The following is a 17,620-nucleotide window of genomic DNA, read 5'->3' on the forward strand; positions in this document are numbered from 1 at the left end:
ACCCCCTTCCTTCCTATTAGAACTTCGCAAAGCTTTGAAAGTTAAGTTAGGAAGGCTGCGTTTGAGAAGAAGCACTTTATTTTTCATTAGGCACGGCTCAAGTTTGAGCGACTGCGGGAGAAATAAGAAAATCCCTGAGGGATTAACATGCAGGAAAATCAGATGAGAACTTTGTGGGAAGAGACTTTAAATAAATACTCCCCGGACTTGATGTTGCTTATTATTGATCAAGTGTCCACTGAAGGAAACGCGGTTAAAGCCAATATTTTCCTCTGAGGAATTATATAATGACCAGACTTCCCCTCCTATGCAGAAGATTGTATATTGCATATTATGCAGAGGATTGCCATGTCACACACTAGTCCACTAGTATTTCTGTCCTGGAGATGTTTCTGTGATCTGTCTCAATTGGGCTTACGATACATAGTTTTCTGTTTCCGTCTAATCATGGTTGTATGATGTATTTGTGCTGCTTTCCCCTGGCTGAATGCTTGATATTATCCGCTTGCTTCTCGCCTCCCGTCTCCACCCAGCCTCACTGTCATCGCGCTCTGCTCAAGGTTTCGTCTTGTTAAAAAGTTTTTCGGCGCGAGCTCTGTGGGCTTTTAGGCTCCGCGTTGTGCAAAGCGTTTCCAGACAGCTGGGATTGTTACAGACGCTACACAAATAACGCAGAGGAGAGCTGCGAGCACGAGAAGTGGGCCTGTGATTGACTCCGCGTGTCAGTGCTCCCTATTTAAGACATCTTCTCTTTGTCAACAACTATGTGTCTGATGGTGAAGGTGGCGGAGGTCTAGTGCTGAAACCTGCCTGGATGTGGGAATAACAGAAGCTTATTAGCTTTACTGAAGAAGTGGAGGAGCTGCTTATTGCAGACAATGAGACGCCCACCTTGTGCTCTTCTCTGTGTTGGAGTCGTTGCCGTTGCCGAGGCTGCTCGTGGGTTTCATGGTGATGCAGAGGCAGGCCCGTCGTGGCTCCACAGAGCAGGGCGCAAACACTAGAGGCACGTCAATGGTTCCCCTTTCGCTGATGTGTATGGCTGAGGCCAAGAGGGAGGACAGATAGGTATCATCTAATCAGCTACAATGATACACAATACAAAGATATGGCCTTGAGACATCTTGGAAAATGTTGAAACGTTCTCAGAGCTCTTCAAAATTTGTCCGCTTATCTGGGTAAAACCGATTTATTCAGTGTTATTTCAAAGCAGAAAACCAACCTTCAGCGCGGCTCAGCGGGACGGAGAACACCTCCCGGCCAGCGGCTGAGTCTCTGCCGGGGGCGCCGCGCAGCTCCTCGTCTGAGATAAGAAGAAACACACGCGGCGCTCACACATCAGACAAACTGGGATCAAATGAATGAGCGATTGTTTGGGAAAGGACGAGGAGAGCGCGCGACCTGCGAGCTTGACGCCGAGCACGGCCGGGAGGTCTGTGGGGTTTGTGAAGGGGACGGTGATGGAGGCGTTGGAGCCAATTGTGGCCGAGATGCTCAGAGGCTCCTCTCTCTCCGGTTTAAGTCCACGTCCACTCAACAACACGCACCATTCCTGCAGCTACAGAATGACAGAGACTAATTAATGCATATACACGTGGCCAGAAAGTGAAGTCTATAAACTAGAACTGTAAATCTTTTTGTGTTTGATTGATTGAGGCCATATTAAAAAAAGACTATCCCTGTACCTACAGTATGTGTAAATGTACATGTGCATATGTGCAACTGTGCGTGTGAAGGCAGGGGCTAGTGATTTATGTAACCCATTTTCTCTCCGTGTTTTTTTTTTTTTTTTTCACCTGAGGGCACGAGAAAGCGATCTTTGCCTCGTGGTTCCCCTCTCCGACGGCTGACGGGCGAAAGCGGACGCCGAGCTGGGCGGAGGAGCGGGGCTCCGCGATGAGCTTAGGCAAATGAAATTTAACGTGAAAACGACGGAATGGGACACTGACAAGTGAGAATAAAGTGTGTGCGCTTACAGTGCTTTCTGATTCCACCTCCAGTGTGTAATGTCTGGAGTTAGTGTTGGATACAGTCAGCTCCAGAGGCTCGGCTGTTGGGTTAACTACGGGAATGGTCAGCCTGGTCCATCTGACGCACACAAACACTCTGTCAACAATAGTATGCTAGCTAACATTAGCTTCAGGAGTAACTCGTCTCTCTTATTGTCTGCCGGGAGAATACTCATGCACTCATCCAGATTTTAAATGTTTGATGTTAACCTGGCTCTGAGCAAGAGTGAATCTGGGATAAATTGGGCTAAAAATTCCCGTAGTCTGAGCACAGCTTTAGAAACAGACAGAACAACCAAATATCAAAAGTATGGTTGCAAATACCCTGAGTCATTGTTAAACCTTTAGGAGTAAACGTGAATGAATAATAGGCTTATTTTACCAAATACTTCTTCATTCTGCCAAAGCAGAGAGGAAAAAAGTAAAGAGATCGGCCTGGAGTGAAGAAATGAAGGCCTCGTAAGATCCACCTGACCCAGATGTTGTATTTAGAATTCACGGAGCTAATTAGCTGACTAATACGCAGCTAGAATCATCATTCATTAGTCTGGTGGTGCGGTGAAGCGTCTCTCTCTGCTTGTTAGCTCTGTTTAAAAACCATATAATCACGCTGGTGCCAAAACAAAATGATTTTATGGATAGTCTGAAAAATACACCTGCTATTCCCTTTTCACTGTTAGTATCAGGTAGGAATGATTGATTGATTGGTCAGAGGCAAATGTTAGCCACACTCAATTTTTATCAGAATCTGGGTCTGGTCACACTCCGTTTGGATTTCATTATGGGGTGTGTTTCGACTATAGCCTGTATATAAATATGGACAATGCATCCCCACTTTCTTGCATTGGCCAAACTGACACTATTTTCTAAAACACTGACACTGGAGCATGCATCAAGATTATATTAATTACCTAAACTGACAAAAACCATCCTTGAAAAAAAAAGATTTGATGTGTATTTTAGTGTTTTAGTTCGGCCCAAGCCCCATCCGCTAACATGGAGGGGGTGGAGCTTATGACCTATACTGCAGCCAGCCACCAGGGGGAGCTGTACTTACTTTGGCTTCACTTTCGAAGAGCAGCTCCGCGGTCCATATCTATACCGTCTGTGGTTTCGACTAATAAAAAGCACGCAATTGGATAGTCCTCCAATAAACTAAGTTGGTAAGCTAAGTACAGCTAATTGAAAGGACGATGGCTTCTGTTCAATTAAGCCACAACTATGGTGTCTGGTAGCACATTTCCACTTCATTGTAGTATAATAAAATATTCAATATTTTAATTGCTACTCTGCCTCAACTATAAAATGACATTAAAGGTGTATTTTGATGCCCATTTCAATTGAGAGAGCCTTTGCCAAATAAAACTGTCGGCTTTGAGCTACTGCTTCAAACGGTATAATTTGCTGGCATGACCACAGAATCCATTAGCCCCTTTTTAAATATGCGCCTCGTTACAGTTTTCTGGCAGTTTTACACACTGAACTAATGTCTAAATAAGCTTTTAAATGGCGTTTATGTAAAACATTTCTGTAACACTTCTCAACTGAACGTCGTCAGATTAATGTACTATAAAGGTTGCAGCAGCAGCAGGAGAAGGTTAAAGTAGCCCTTACGCTGAAAAATGTGTTTTGGTCACTGTCACTTGTCTTGGATGTTTGACCTTCACCGTATAGAATGATGTATGTCCGGAGTTTGACGCCAGAAGGTTTTTTTTTTTTTTTAAGTTGTGCTAAAAGTTTCTCAGGGCTCACATAAAATTGAGGCATGTACAGCAACTAATGGAGTTTCATTGATGTAGGAGACATATTCCTTCAGTAAGTAAACTTATCAAATGGGAAGTATTGACATATTTAGACGTATGGATTCTGAATTTTGAGGGAGGGGCTGTAGGTGTCATTTTAATAACTTCAAACTAAGCCAGAGTATTGTCTGAATGTCCCCTGAGGCCATCCTGATACGGTTCACAAGAACAGTCAGGTTACATTTTACCTTCGACCACAAAATTCTAATCAGTTCATCCTTGAGTGCAATTGGATGTTTGTGCCAAATGTGCAGAAAGTCCCTTGAGGACAGGCAGTCCGAAAACATAATGTCTCTGGCCACAGCTATCACCAGCAGCATAAATTCACACGCCACAGAGGTCTGGGAACATTCTAGGGATGGAATCGCATTCTTTCCCTGCCTGTAACCCTACAGAGAGATAGTGTGTGCACCTACTTTCCCAGCTGGCAGGAAGCCTGTGGTAATGTGATGACTGGAGGGGGGAGAGCGTAAAGCTCCAGCTGATACCAGAACTCCCCCACCAGCTCTGACTGGAACACCACACTGGCAGAAAACACAAAGGAAACCCATGCAAGTACTGACACTACAGATTCACATCACTAATACAGAAAACTTTCGCTTTAAATGACTTCCTATGTGGAGAATATCTTTACAAGCTCTCTTACAAGGAGGACAGGTCAGCTCCAGTGCAGCGAGTCTCACCTGCCTGTGTTCTTCCCTACTCTGCCAGGAGAGAATGAAGCTTTGTAGGTGACAGCCCCCCGCGGGGGAACTGAAACCGAGCCGGCCCCGCTCAGGTCGTCTCCTTCCAGGTACACATCCAGCATCAGCAGCTCTCCTCCTGGGTTATTGACGGGGATCTCTATGGCAACCGAGCTCTGGGAGCGAAATATTTCAGAGATGACACCTGTCTTGGCTTTTTTTCTCGTGATATCGTTCGGATCAAAGCGTAGAGAGAACGCTGTGATAATAATCCTGATCTAGTCTGTAAGCACTAGTCTGTGGTTTATTAGAGAAGACAATTAGTCTATGATTATCCTGCACTGTTGCTAGTGCACAAGACTTTTCATCTTGATGTATGCGGGGTTTTATGCAACAGATTGTGAGGTATTCATGTTCTGAGGAGCAAAATGAATATGGAAATTAGTACAAATACCCAAAGGGGAAGGAAAATAAACAGGTTTAGACCAGAACCAGAAACTAAAAATCACAACTTGAATCCAGAATGATGTGATGGAACCAGCTGGGAGGACTATTCATCAGGATATTATATATTATTGTGTTTTTAGCTGTTTAAAGATATAGCCTGGTCAATAGAGGTTAAAAGCCCCCCCAAAAAAGTCCAACAGTTATTAATAACTTGCATATTACCTTTGTCAATTAAACTAATAATTCAAGTTTACCAGCAGAATATGCTTTTATGTGTTCTCCAATGCTTTAAAGAAAGTGCAACACGGCTCACCTTACTGTAGTTCTGCACTTGGGGGAACTATAAATCTGGCCGTTGTGCTCATTAAAGCAAAATCAGCGAAGAAAAATGTTGTGCACCTAAAGGTAATTTGGAACAACCTTAATAAATATCATATATCTGACGCGGGCAACTCACCTGAATAGCACACTGCGTGTGTATGACCTCGATGGGTGCCGCCGGCTCGCAGATGATCTCGAGGGAGAAATGAACTTCGTAGCGTCCAAATGCATCTCCTGAATGTATAAATACAGTATAAATAGACTTGTTTGCGCAAATTTAAAAAGGCAGTTAGGTGTGGTGAAGTAATCTCAAAGCTCTCAAAACAATGAGATTACCTTTGTTCTTATCTGCACCTTGCATGTGGTCAGTTTGTACAAATGATACAGAGCCTGGAAGAGAAGTTATGGATAAAGTGTTCAGTTTAATTAGTATTTTATTTATTGTAATATAAGTTCGGCTTGTATGTAGAATGTATTAGAATATAACAAACGGAAATTAAGCTGACATTTGAGCTCAACTGCTTTCACTCGCGAACAAAGCCCACGGCTCACAATATCAAACGCACAGCTGGGGAAATATCACCTGTCTGTTTTCCCCGTTTCCACGGCGACACAGCCAGGGTGAATGGGGCCTTGCGACCGGGCTCAATCTCCAGGGAAGGCGCGCCACTCGCGACGGACAGGTCTGTCACCACCTAGAATAAAAGATTTAGATTGACTTGCAAATGGATCAAAATACAAACAAACGTGCGTGACGGTTTAATATTCCTCTTGTTTTTGGGCAAGCAGCAACTGGTGCATCAGTTCTTTCGTGTGTGTGTGTGCTAATAACCTTCAGAGTGACTTTGTCATGGCTGTAGTTAGGGACATCCAGCTGAGTGTGTGTGGTCTTCCAAACAGGACAACGCAACACCACATGGTCTTCAGGCAGGGGGTGCTCTCCAACTCCCCGGAGGGTAAACAAGTGCTCTGTACCACTGCAGTCATTAAGTAAGGACAGCTTGCCCTGTGGGGGTACGGATAAAGTCCAGACAGTCAAATAAATGCACACGCGGGGACAATGGCAAGTAGGCCCTGAGCTGCACATCAACAAAGGTGATCATAAACCCCAGGACGAAAATGTTCTACACGTACAGACAATACAAATAATTCCCTCATTGTGGCACCACAGTAATCAACGGCAGGGACAGCCTCCGCCATCTCTCTTATTATTTCCACACCCCGACAAGAGGATGGGAACATGTTGTTTGTGTTTTTTTTAAATACATATTCTTTAGTGAATTACATTGCCTGCAAAACCACTGATGATGAATAAATACATACAATACTTAATGAATACAATACATAAATGATAAGGAAACACAAAGATAAATGAGGCAGTGAGTACAGAAACAAATAAATGTTACTACAGACCACATTTAATTATATTTCTCTTTATGTTTGCATTTCTTCATTTATTTGATTTTGTATATTGCGGCTGTATGCTAATGAGGTAGGCTACTGTAAGTGGTACAAATTGTTCTAAATGGAGATATAGTTAAATAAACCACTACAAATGTTTGCGAATGTTAATTATGTGCCAATTATTTTATTTATTTATTTATTTTCATTTATTTGTTTGCTTCATTGTCATCTATAGACAATGCCTCCCCATTTCTTGGAATTTGCGAAACTGACGCTATTTTCCCGGGGAAACGGGCGGCGCCATCTTGCGACTTTGGAGCCAGAGTCTGCGCAGTACGGACCGAGAGTGGAGGCACGCGTTCTTGACATAGAGAGGCGAAGTCCCGCCCCCTCTACTTCCGGGTTATGGGACCTATCTTTCGAAAAAATATGAACGGCAGTCTATGGCGAAAGATAAATTATTTTCTGGTCCCGATCGACTTGTGCCTTGGATTATACATATGTTGTTTTTCAGAATAAAAAATGATTTTATATGTCAAGAATGTCACAGTTTGTCGCAAGATAGTTCAGTAAAACGCTATGGAAAATACGTAATTAAACGAACTACAAGTCCCGCATGCTGGCGCGTACAGAACCGACCAAAACTCCCTTGGTGTAACTACAGCTCTCGACATGACCCGATTTATAATGATTTTCACCTCGTTTGATGCTTCTGCCTTCGTCCTGGAAGAAGACGGTAAAGCTCAACAAGGAGACAGCCATAGTTCTCTAGGGATCTCTAGAGAGATGTAGTTCACTAAGCGATCTCATACAAAACCTAATGTTGTTCAGCTTATTTACGTCAAATAATTTATCTCTTGACGTGAAAAATTATCTTTTAAATTCACACACATCATATGTGAAATTCATGCCACAATTCGATCGGGACCAAAAAATAATTATTATCTCTCCATAGACTGCCGTTCATATTTTTTCGAAAGATAGGTCCCATAACCCGGAAGTAGAGGGGGCGGGACTTCGCCTCTCTATTGGTTCTCGATGGCCCGCCCCCACTTCCGCCAGACTCACTCTCGTTTTCATTTAATTAATACTGCGCTCTGCTCTACCTCCACAAGTTACAAGAAAACGTTGGATTATACACTGTACTTATTTATTTATTTTTCCACTGTCACCGAAATACGGGACCGTTTCACGGAGCGGTTGGCATGGCAACTTATAGTTTTCACGATGTCACATCCTGTTTCTACAGCGTCAAATAACTAACTAAAACAAAACGTCTCGGGAAAATGGACACTGAAATATGCACTAGTATTATATTAACTAACTAAAATGACTGAAACCATCCTTTAAAAAAACAAAAAATTATATGTACTTTTGTGTTTTAATTTGGCCCATTCACTAACATGGAGGAGGTGGAGCTTATGACCTATACTGCAGCCAGCCACCAGGGGGAGCTCTACATCTTTATCCTGTCTATCTATCTATGGTCATCCTCAACTGTCACCTGCGCGTACCAACTACTGTCAAAGTACAAAAATGAAAAATAACTTGCTTGTGATACAGTTATTTAAAACCTATGTTTTGCTTTTAAAGAATAATTTCTCTGAATGAATCACTCCAAAGAAAATCTATTCTTTAAAATGTTCTCATTCTACTCGAGGGAGGACTTTATTTGTTACTGTAAGGGATCATCTAGCCCAAGTTATGTTGTCAGAAGGCTGTCTTAAAGAAATAAAATGTCTTTATGGCCTGTTTAGAAAGGCAGGGGAAGATTATGGCGGCCACAGAGGAAGCTCAAATTCCCAGATATCATCTAAACGCCCACGCAGGCCGGACAGCATGCTGCTGGTGCTGCTGCTGCTGCTGCCGTTTGAGGCATCGTGATAAGTAGCTGTACTTGAGCGGAAAGTTCCCTGGGAGGATGGAATGGAGGAGGCTAATCACAAGAAGGGCCAAATGTGCTGGATGAGCCTTGGTGGCTTGGGATTATTAATGTGGGCTTTCTCGAAAATTGCTGGTGACGTGTGAAATGATCCTGAACGCGCGCTAAATCAAGGACGCCTCACTGTAAATATTTCATGGACTGTAAGAAAGTATATATTAAATAAGGAATTATAGCGGAATGCATGCAAGAAAATAAAGACACAATAAAACCATAACAAAAATAATAAGGTATTACCATGACAGTGCATTGTGTAGCAGGGCAAAAAGTGAGGGGGTAGTAGGCTTTCTTCCCTGCTGGCACATTCAAAACATCTGGGCCAGAGAATCCAACACCAGCTACTTCAGCTTGCATTTTCCAGTCCTGGTGTGTTTCATTGTGCTGTGAAAGACAAGTAGATTTAATTAGTTGGTTTGAAGTGGCCATTATTAAAAACTGACTGTCTACAAACAAGAAGTATGTAGATTTTAAGATCTTAAGTCCCTCCATGAGCTCCACGGCAACAAAAAGCACTCCTGCTTACAGTTCGCCATCAGTAACGGCAATAAGGCTAATCAGCTCTAGGTCCCTTGTGAAGGACTTGTAAATATGGACTGTTCTTGAGTTATTGTGTTAATAATGCTGTGTTCATACTACGTTTACTTATTTTTAAAGATCGCCGACACTTGTGGCATCGCTATGTGGTGGACGTGCTGCAAATCAAAGCTTAGCTAACTTTCAAAACCCCAATGTGGAGGTCAGACGCCAACACTCCAACAATGACGCTGTCCGCACTTGACCTTTTTGTAAGTTGGAACACATCCTAAGACTATGTCTACAGAGTAGTACACAGTAATAATCTACTTCTGTAGCCTAAAAATGTTGTTGTTCCTCAAGTTGTCAACCAATCTGTATTGCCAAAGCCGTAATACAGCCTTGCTGATGGGTTGCTGTATACTGCGCGTTCCTCTCGCCCCCTCACCACTCACCAGTGGTATCTGCTGTGTGACCAAACACCGAGCAGGCGAACTCAAGTCCAAGTGGCAGGATGTAACCTGTTGTTACAAATGACAGATATTAATCATGAACAATGAGAAATCCGGCCGTTACTGCTGACAGAATGTTAAGCTGGTTAATCCATTCGTAGCTACCTGTCGCGTTACCAGCGCCTCCAGCAGGTACACCCTGGTATCACACCATGACTTCAAGACCACCTCACACCTAAACTCCCCCACTGAGTCGGCCTGGAACCGCAGTGGGACGTCCACACAGCCACATTCTGTTGAACACGTATAAGAGGAGATGCAAGGAGGGAACAGAGGTGGACGACAAAGGAAATGTTGGCGTGAAGGGTGCTGAGGCGGGGAGGTGATGCCTAGTCAGACTGCTACAAACCACACCTTTAATTATGTATCATTTGAAGCCTTGTTACAGAGTCGTACAAAAATCCACCTCCATGTCTTCAGTGAAGTTGGCCACTCTAACAGCTCCCTACCTGGAGCCTGCCTCAAGTGGCCATTTGGAGAACTGCAGTGTCCATGTTGGCTTTATTTTTCAGCCCCAGAGGCTGCCACTTGTTCAACACATGTAAGTCACCGGAGCGGTACCGACAGCAACTTGCGGTTCAGTGCCTTGCTCAGGGATACATGTGGTTCATGTGTCGCAGATCGATCCACTAACCCTCTGGTTTGTGGACAACCCGCTCTACTTGCTGAGTCACGGGCTATTAACCATTTTATGTGAAAAATGGGTAATCCATCTAAGCAGCTGCCTGCACGATATAGATATGAGCCTAAAAGACAGGAAACCTAGTGTATGTGTGCAGTAAGCAACTTGTAGGCTGCCATCCAGTTTTTATAATTCATTTTCGTTCAGGACAAAGGCTGGACATTTATGGCCTTAATGTTTATTGACTTACTATTTAGTTAAGCTGATGGCTTTTAAAATCGACGTGCAGATTGTTTCATTGCACATTCTGCCCGTCTTTTGCATTTATTCATTACATCCACTCACACATCATTCACAACTGCTCCTAAAGACCTCCATTGTTTCAAATGTGTCGCCAGTCTAATTTGCCTGGCCTTCACGGACCGTGCAAAAGGGACTTCTGCTTCCTTGTTCAGCTTAATATGACACATGCTGTGATGTAATGCGGGAATTTCCATATTTCAGATGTGCGTTTGTGCGCACCTTCAGGATTCTCCCATGATATGCTGGTGTCCTCTTGGATGGGTATTGTAACAGTACTGGGTAGAGTGAAGTATTGTGGCAAAGAAGCCTCCACAGTGTATTCTACCGCTTTCCTCTGGGAAATGCCTCGCAGCAGCTGGGGGGAAAAAAAAGAGAAAAAGAGAGCATGTAAAAGTCGATGATGGACAGTATCTACTTAATTTTGGATGTTTTCATTTATAGTGAATACGTTTTAGAATCCTTTTTCCTAATATATATGCAACAATCCCTCTCTTGTGCATACCGGTTGTCCGGAGAGCTTCCGCATGGCCGTGGTCGCCCTCACCGCGCTGCTACGCAAAGTGCGCGTCAGCACCCGCCTCCTGTGTTCATCAGCACTCATGAATTGCTGACCCCAGATGGCCAGAGCTTGCTCCCACAGCATATTGATTCGGGGCACGCGCAGCACCTCCTCACACGCTTGCCCCACCTCGCAGCGCAGGCTCATTACCGATACGCACGCAGCTGTGTCTGCACGTGGAGAAAAAAAAACGCCAGTAAAGATACATTCATATTTAGGCACTACAGGAAGAGTGCTGAAATACGAGGGAAAATATTATTAAAGTAACATTTGTGTGACAGTGTGTTTAAGTTTCCTACCAGAATTCCCAGGCTTGGAGACTATATTAGAGCTGGGCCTTGCAGTCAGAGGAGAAGGAAGTGGTAATTCTGATGTGGCCTTCACTATGTACACCATATCTCCCACCTTGAGGGGCACATACAGTCAGACAGACATTCGTACAATATGCAATACATCAACATGCAATCTTTTCTTGCTGTCAAATGAATGTGTTTTGTAAAAAAAAAAGGGTGAGCGTAATAAGTTGTAGCTCCTTGTGTTGTGTCTGACCTTTGGGCAAACTAGCAGCACAGAGCAGTACTTGGTGCCTGCAGAGAAGGGCAGGTAGCTGACGCTCAGGGTGTCCTCTTGGCCTGACTTCAGACAAACGCTCCTCACCGAACTCAGGAACTCGCTGCCTTCGCCGCCTGCTTGCACACAGACAGACAGACCAGAATAAAGGCACTGCTTCCACACGCGCGTGATTAAGTCGTTTAGGTTGTAAACAGAGCAGGACCTTCCATCTCCTCCCCGCTCGCCTTCTCAGCCGTCTCCTCTGTGCTGAGAAAAGGAAGAGGAAAGAAAGTCATCGTCATTTAAGCTCAAGGGATTTTAGATAATTCAGGTGAACCGAAGATGACCTTAATTCATACCATCATCTTCATCGACACTGATTAAGAAGAGGAGGAGCAGGGATGTCAGGCTTTGAAGTCATCATACATAAAGAGAGATGAAAACTAACCAGCTACTCTCCTTGACAACTGAGTGCTCTCCCGAGGGACAATCTTACAGTTTACGTCAACTTCAGTATCCTCCCTGTGGTTTGTAAAGTTGCTGAGAGGTGGGTAGCAAAAATTATAAATGGACATTTAAAGAAAGGCCACTCTCCTTTGCATCCAACGCACGTTGGACACTAATGCTTGCCTTGGTGCAGTATTTCTAGATCTGAGAAAGTCATTTGACACTGTAAATTATGAAATTCCTCTCCTAAATTAACCTATTTTAAGTTTTCCTTGGACGCAATTCAGTGGATAAAAGATTTAGAATTCAGGAAACAGTGTGTCTGCATTAAGAGCATCAAATCAACTGTTCTATATGTCCCTGTTGGTGTACCTCAGGGCTCAGTACTGGGCCCTCTGTTATTTTCTATGTATATTAATGATTTGCCAAATTCGTGTGTTAACGTTCTGTTTATCTTCATAGTAATGTATTGTCTTGTGATGCGCTCTTATTGGGATCTATTGTCCTGTCCTGTGTCTTACCATTATTTTGCCTGCCTAGGGACTGCAGATGCAAATTAGCATTATTGCTATAATCCGGCACATTTACTGCTGTCTGAATAGATGTTCATTAATGTGCACTGTCCCTATCAAATAAAGAAAAACAAAATAAAGAAGCAGAGACTGGCAGGAGGATAGATATTTTAACAGACTCTCTGTGTTCTTTTAGTTTTCTTTTGAAACACTGTTTGAGACACTTCTTGTTCATCTCGAGCAGAAACAAAGCTGAATAATAGATTAAAAAACAATTGCTGGTACTGACTACAGAGCTAACATAAACAGTTCTGATTCCATTTTGGCAGCGCTTTCCACTTAAAACACTTGGAATTAACATAACTATTCCCTAAAGGAATAGTTTGCCATTTTGAGAAATATTTGTACTTGCACAGTGTAAGGTAAGGCCTGTAGCACCTGTCCATTTAATATGAAACTGCAGCCAGTAGCTAGTTAGGTTAGTTTAGCATAGAGACTGGAAATAGAGAAACGGCACGACTGTGCACCTCTTGAGATCATGAATAACACAGATCTTATCTCAATTATTTATTCTGACTTCCATCCAACCATCCCTTATCTAACGCCGCTTATCCCTAGAAGACTGCGTGGTGCTGGAGCTGATCGCAGCTGACACCGGGTGAGACAGAGTACACCCTGGACAGATCCCCAGTCTATCACAGAGCTAACACAGAAAGACAACCACTCCCACTCACATACACAAAAATACGGACAATTTAGAATCACCGGTTGACATAACATGCATGTCTTTAGAATGTGGAAGAAGACGGAGCACCTGGAGAAAACTCACAGACGCGTGGACAAAAAAACTTGGCAGGTTAAAACCCTTTTTGTTGTGAGGCGAGAGCGCTAACCCGTGCTGCCCAGCTGCAATTAACAACCCAAAATTGTGGTATTACATGGGGGTATGGGCAGAGTTTTGCTTGGCAATGCACAGTGACTTCCTGGAGTCACCATGGGGTTGCCGAGGAACCAATGGACTCACCTGTCTCCAGACATAGATTATGGATTATGGATTGGTGAGATTAATGACCTCAATTTTTCATACTTCTGCCCTGGAAAGCCACATCGCTAGTGTAGCTAGGTAGTCACTGACGCCTATGTTGTGTTGTGATATCAGTGTTGTGAACAGCGTGTCTTACTTGTCTTTGAAGGAGGCTTGTTGAACCAGACTGTATTTTTTTGTGTCAGGCTCCAGTGGGTTGAACGTAGACTCCACCAGCACCACCCTGAACATATATGCAGTGGTGTTTCCATCATTTCAAAGACATTACATTGACTTGCATTCATTTCCTGGAGACTTACAGTACGTTACCGGTACTTGCTTTGGTGTCGTCAATCACCTACCTGAATGTAGCTTCTTTGTTGAAAGCGTTAATTAGTGGCACTTGGATCACTTTCATTTGGTAGCACGGAGACTTGCACTTGACAGTGTTCTAAGGATAAAAAAAACAAAACAACAAAGGCTGTTATCTTCAGTAGCTACATGGGAATACAGCTGTGGCCGTCGACTCTCTGCGAGCCTTCAAATAGACTCCATGCTCCAAATAACGTGTGATGTGTGTTAGTATGCTAGTGAGTAGTGATTCAGCCAGACAAACAGATGGCTAGGAAGCCGTCAACAAATGTAAGTGGGCCGTAAGTGTAACTCCAGCGTGACAGTCCAGCCCTTTGTTAAATTCTACTCACCGTTGGTTTGATGTGGCCGACGTGGGTCTTCAGACGGAAGGCGAGAGTGGTGCGGCAAAGGCCAAAAGTTGAAGTGGAAATAAGAAGAAGAACGGCGTCCATGGGCTGCAGGAAGGAGCAGTCGAACTGGACGGTCAGTTCGGTGCTTGACCTGTGAAAACGGCAAGATCTCCGACTATTTAACCTCCGCTCTAAGGGAAGCAGAATGTCATCCTGCTTTAGAAACACTTATTAACTTCCTTGTACAACCTCCCGTTTTCAAGTTACAATAGCGATGAATCAGCAGAATTTTTGTGCAATATTTCCGTGTAATGGCATTGCCCTGAAAACAGCATTTCTGGAAGGCGAGCCAGGGATCAAAATGGGACATGGGCTATTTTTATAGAGAGGATTCGCTTGAGAGCAAAACTGGTACATTTTAATGAGCTACAGTACAGTCTCAAGACTACATTTGCTCAGGTTTTCCTTGTTCTTTGTAGGGCACAGGTCTGCCCGAAACAAGTTAGTGTGGATGTGGAGATGCGACTAAGTATTGGGCTGCCAATGTATGCACAGATTATTATATAAGACCCTAATTTTAAATATTATCTATGCCTTTATGAGCATGCCTGCAAGCCCATTGTTATATACAGTCTGTGCCCTAGGAGTGGAACATTTTAATTGGTCATCTAAGGTTCTCTTCACACCTGGAACTAGAATGCGTCTTGGGCGATGCAATCATAAGTGGAGAGTTATTAGTGTAGGTGTAAAGGCAACCTTTGAGATCTATATTCTGAAGTGGTCTCAGCCACATAAGACTGCATTCTCTTACCACATAGAAAGACTGCCTAATCAACTGACATCCTCTGCCTATGCACTTTTAATAACTTCAGCCTTAGAGCCTGTTTAAACCTCGCATTGAGATCCGATCTGGGCTCCTTACTCATGAACAAACATACTTTGGAGGAATGGTGACCACATTTCCGTCAGGGAGGGAGAAAAGATGGGCGTCCTCTCCTAAAAGCAGGGCCTGGTACTTGACAGGCTTGGAGGACGGGCTTTTCAGACGCATCTGGAGTTCACAAGACACAAGAGGCGAGACACACAGATTCGCTGCAGTGAGAAAACAGTACAGCAAGGAAACCCGTCTTCCTTAGCACTGACAAACTGACACCTATTTTATTTTGGCTTGTAATGTGGCTTAACCTCACAGTGCGGATCATTATCCAAATGTATATTTGTCCTTGTTTGTAATCCTGTTAGAGCATGTGTGGGTGTGTCTGTAATCCTATTAATGTATGTGTGTGTGTGTGTGTGTCTGTAATCCTGTTAATGTGGGGGTCTGTGTGCGAGCCCAACTGCAGTGTGTGTGAATGTTTGTGTGCGTGTCATTATCTGCCCAGGTTATTATCCGAGCCATTTTCAGTCTCGCCAGAGCTCATTAATTTGATTTACAACGCACGCTGTTAGATTTTTACTTAGGAGTCTTCCAAGACAAAAGTCACACGGCGTACGTGTGTGTAGTTGTGGAGCTATTTTTGTGAGGACCGGTTTCAGTTTCAGACCACACAAACACTTGTCTATGTCTGTGTGTGTCCATGTGAATTACCCGCTTGCTGAAAGAGCTGTGCAGATCTCCTGATAGAGTGATGGTATGAGTGGGCACGTACTGAGGCAGCCTCTCATACAGGTGAACACACAGAATTAACATCTGGACCGGATTGGGATCTGCCAGGTCTGTTGGCTTAACACGTCACACAAAATCAGACACAGGGACACAACGAGGCATGCTCTTCAATCATCTCCAGTTATGATAAAGAAATTGTTAATTAGGGTAACTGAAGGCATACTCAGCTAATATTTCGATGCCAATTCACTTACATATAAGGTATATACAGTGTAGTTACATATAAGCAATGTATCTCTCCAGTTTTCCTTAGAGGGAGTACAGTTACTTCACGTACTGCTTGTTTGAAGCATAGACTGTATATAAATATGGACAATGCGTCCCCACATCCTGTTTCTATAGCGTCAAATAACTAACTAAAACAAAACTCATCCAAAACAACTGACACTTGAACATGCATCAACATTATACTAACGACCTAAAATGTCAGAAACCACCTAGTGTTTTAGTTTGGCGCAAGTCCCATCCACTAACATGTAAGAGGTGGAGTTTATGACGTATACTGCAGCCAGCCACCAGGGGGAGCTATATTTGTGCTGGCTTCACTTTAGAGGAGGAGTTCCGGCGTCCATCTTTACACAGTCTAAGGTTTGAATGTTCTGATAAAGTGGATGTCACTACAAGTAAGGAGTACTTCAAGACAGTGACTCAGAACATCTGGGTTTACTGGGGGGGGGGGGGGCTTGTATAACACCCTTAAAGACCCCCACCCACAAAATGTTTGCAGTGGAAAGTTGGACTGGATTTGCTCCATTGGGAACTGATAATGCTCCGGTAAAGATCTGTTGGGCCAATCAAATTGTTTCGGCGTGTTTTATGTAGTAATTGGCGGAAGAGTAACAGCGATGTATTAATACACATCATCTGAGTACCACAGAGTTGAATTTGTTTTGAACAAAATTTGTTGTAGGACTATCCAGTTGAGTCAAGAGGTATTTTTTGCTCTGTATGGGTCGAAACACGACCCAAAATGAAATCCAAATGGCAGGCTACCAGATTCATATTCTGATAAGAGCTCTTTCATACACTGAAAACACAGTTTCAGTCCAGCCAATCCTGAAAACTCATTTGACCAGCGTCAAGAACCTCGCAGTGTCAAATTTTCCACGTTAACTTGAATTTTTTTTTTCATCCTTCTCTGGTATTTACCTGTATATTTATGTTGAGACAAAGTGCGGTGAGAGCCTGAGCCACTATGATATTGTTGTGAAGGATCTGCTCCAGGCTGCTTGTCCTGGTGTACATCCTCCTGAAGTGGCTTCTGATCTGTTTAGGGACACACCAGAGCAGGAGATATGAGATAAATAAAAACTATGTCAAGGTTTATTGTAGATGTGATTGCTCATGTTCCCCTTGGATGATCTTTCATAAGCACAAAATCTGGCATTTGACAGATTGTTTTGCATTTCGGCAACATTTTTACAGCCAAATATCCATTAGCTGATTCTACCACTAAAACCCATAGCGAGGCAAACTCACTCGCTCACACGCACATAATGGTGCTTGGCATGATAAGAGGCTCCTTTAATCTTGTTCGGGGCTAATTGCACCCTCGTCACATCATTCACAGCCCCACTCACGGGTATTAACAGCCATCT

General features: G+C 43.5%; 1 protein-coding gene across 1 annotated transcript in view; it reads right to left on the minus strand.

The window, feature by feature from the left end:
* LOC311509111 (cilia- and flagella-associated protein 47-like) overlaps window positions 1–17,620 on the minus strand; it is a gene marked incomplete at its 3' end in the record, with an annotated part of 43,285 nt that overhangs the window by 8,002 nt on the left and 17,663 nt on the right. The window contains 25 exon segments of the mRNA XM_084574168.1: window positions 892–1,042; window positions 1,223–1,303; window positions 1,402–1,558; window positions 1,797–1,901; window positions 1,977–2,088; window positions 4,228–4,335; window positions 4,495–4,670; window positions 5,399–5,496; window positions 5,599–5,652; window positions 5,846–5,957; window positions 6,095–6,268; window positions 8,846–8,989; window positions 9,577–9,642; window positions 9,739–9,866; window positions 10,778–10,913; window positions 11,061–11,287; window positions 11,417–11,522; window positions 11,667–11,806; window positions 11,893–11,936; window positions 13,810–13,896; window positions 14,015–14,103; window positions 14,357–14,507; window positions 15,295–15,407; window positions 15,945–16,079; window positions 17,172–17,288. Of these exon segments, the coding sequence (XP_084430294.1) occupies window positions 892–1,042; window positions 1,223–1,303; window positions 1,402–1,558; window positions 1,797–1,901; window positions 1,977–2,088; window positions 4,228–4,335; window positions 4,495–4,670; window positions 5,399–5,496; window positions 5,599–5,652; window positions 5,846–5,957; window positions 6,095–6,268; window positions 8,846–8,989; window positions 9,577–9,642; window positions 9,739–9,866; window positions 10,778–10,913; window positions 11,061–11,287; window positions 11,417–11,522; window positions 11,667–11,806; window positions 11,893–11,936; window positions 13,810–13,896; window positions 14,015–14,103; window positions 14,357–14,507; window positions 15,295–15,407; window positions 15,945–16,079; window positions 17,172–17,288 (3,011 nt within the window).

The sequence above is a fragment of the Chelon labrosus genome, assembly GCF_963514085.1.
Source record: "Chelon labrosus genome assembly, chromosome: 24".
NCBI classification, from domain to species: Eukaryota; Metazoa; Chordata; class Actinopteri; order Mugiliformes; family Mugilidae; genus Chelon; species Chelon labrosus.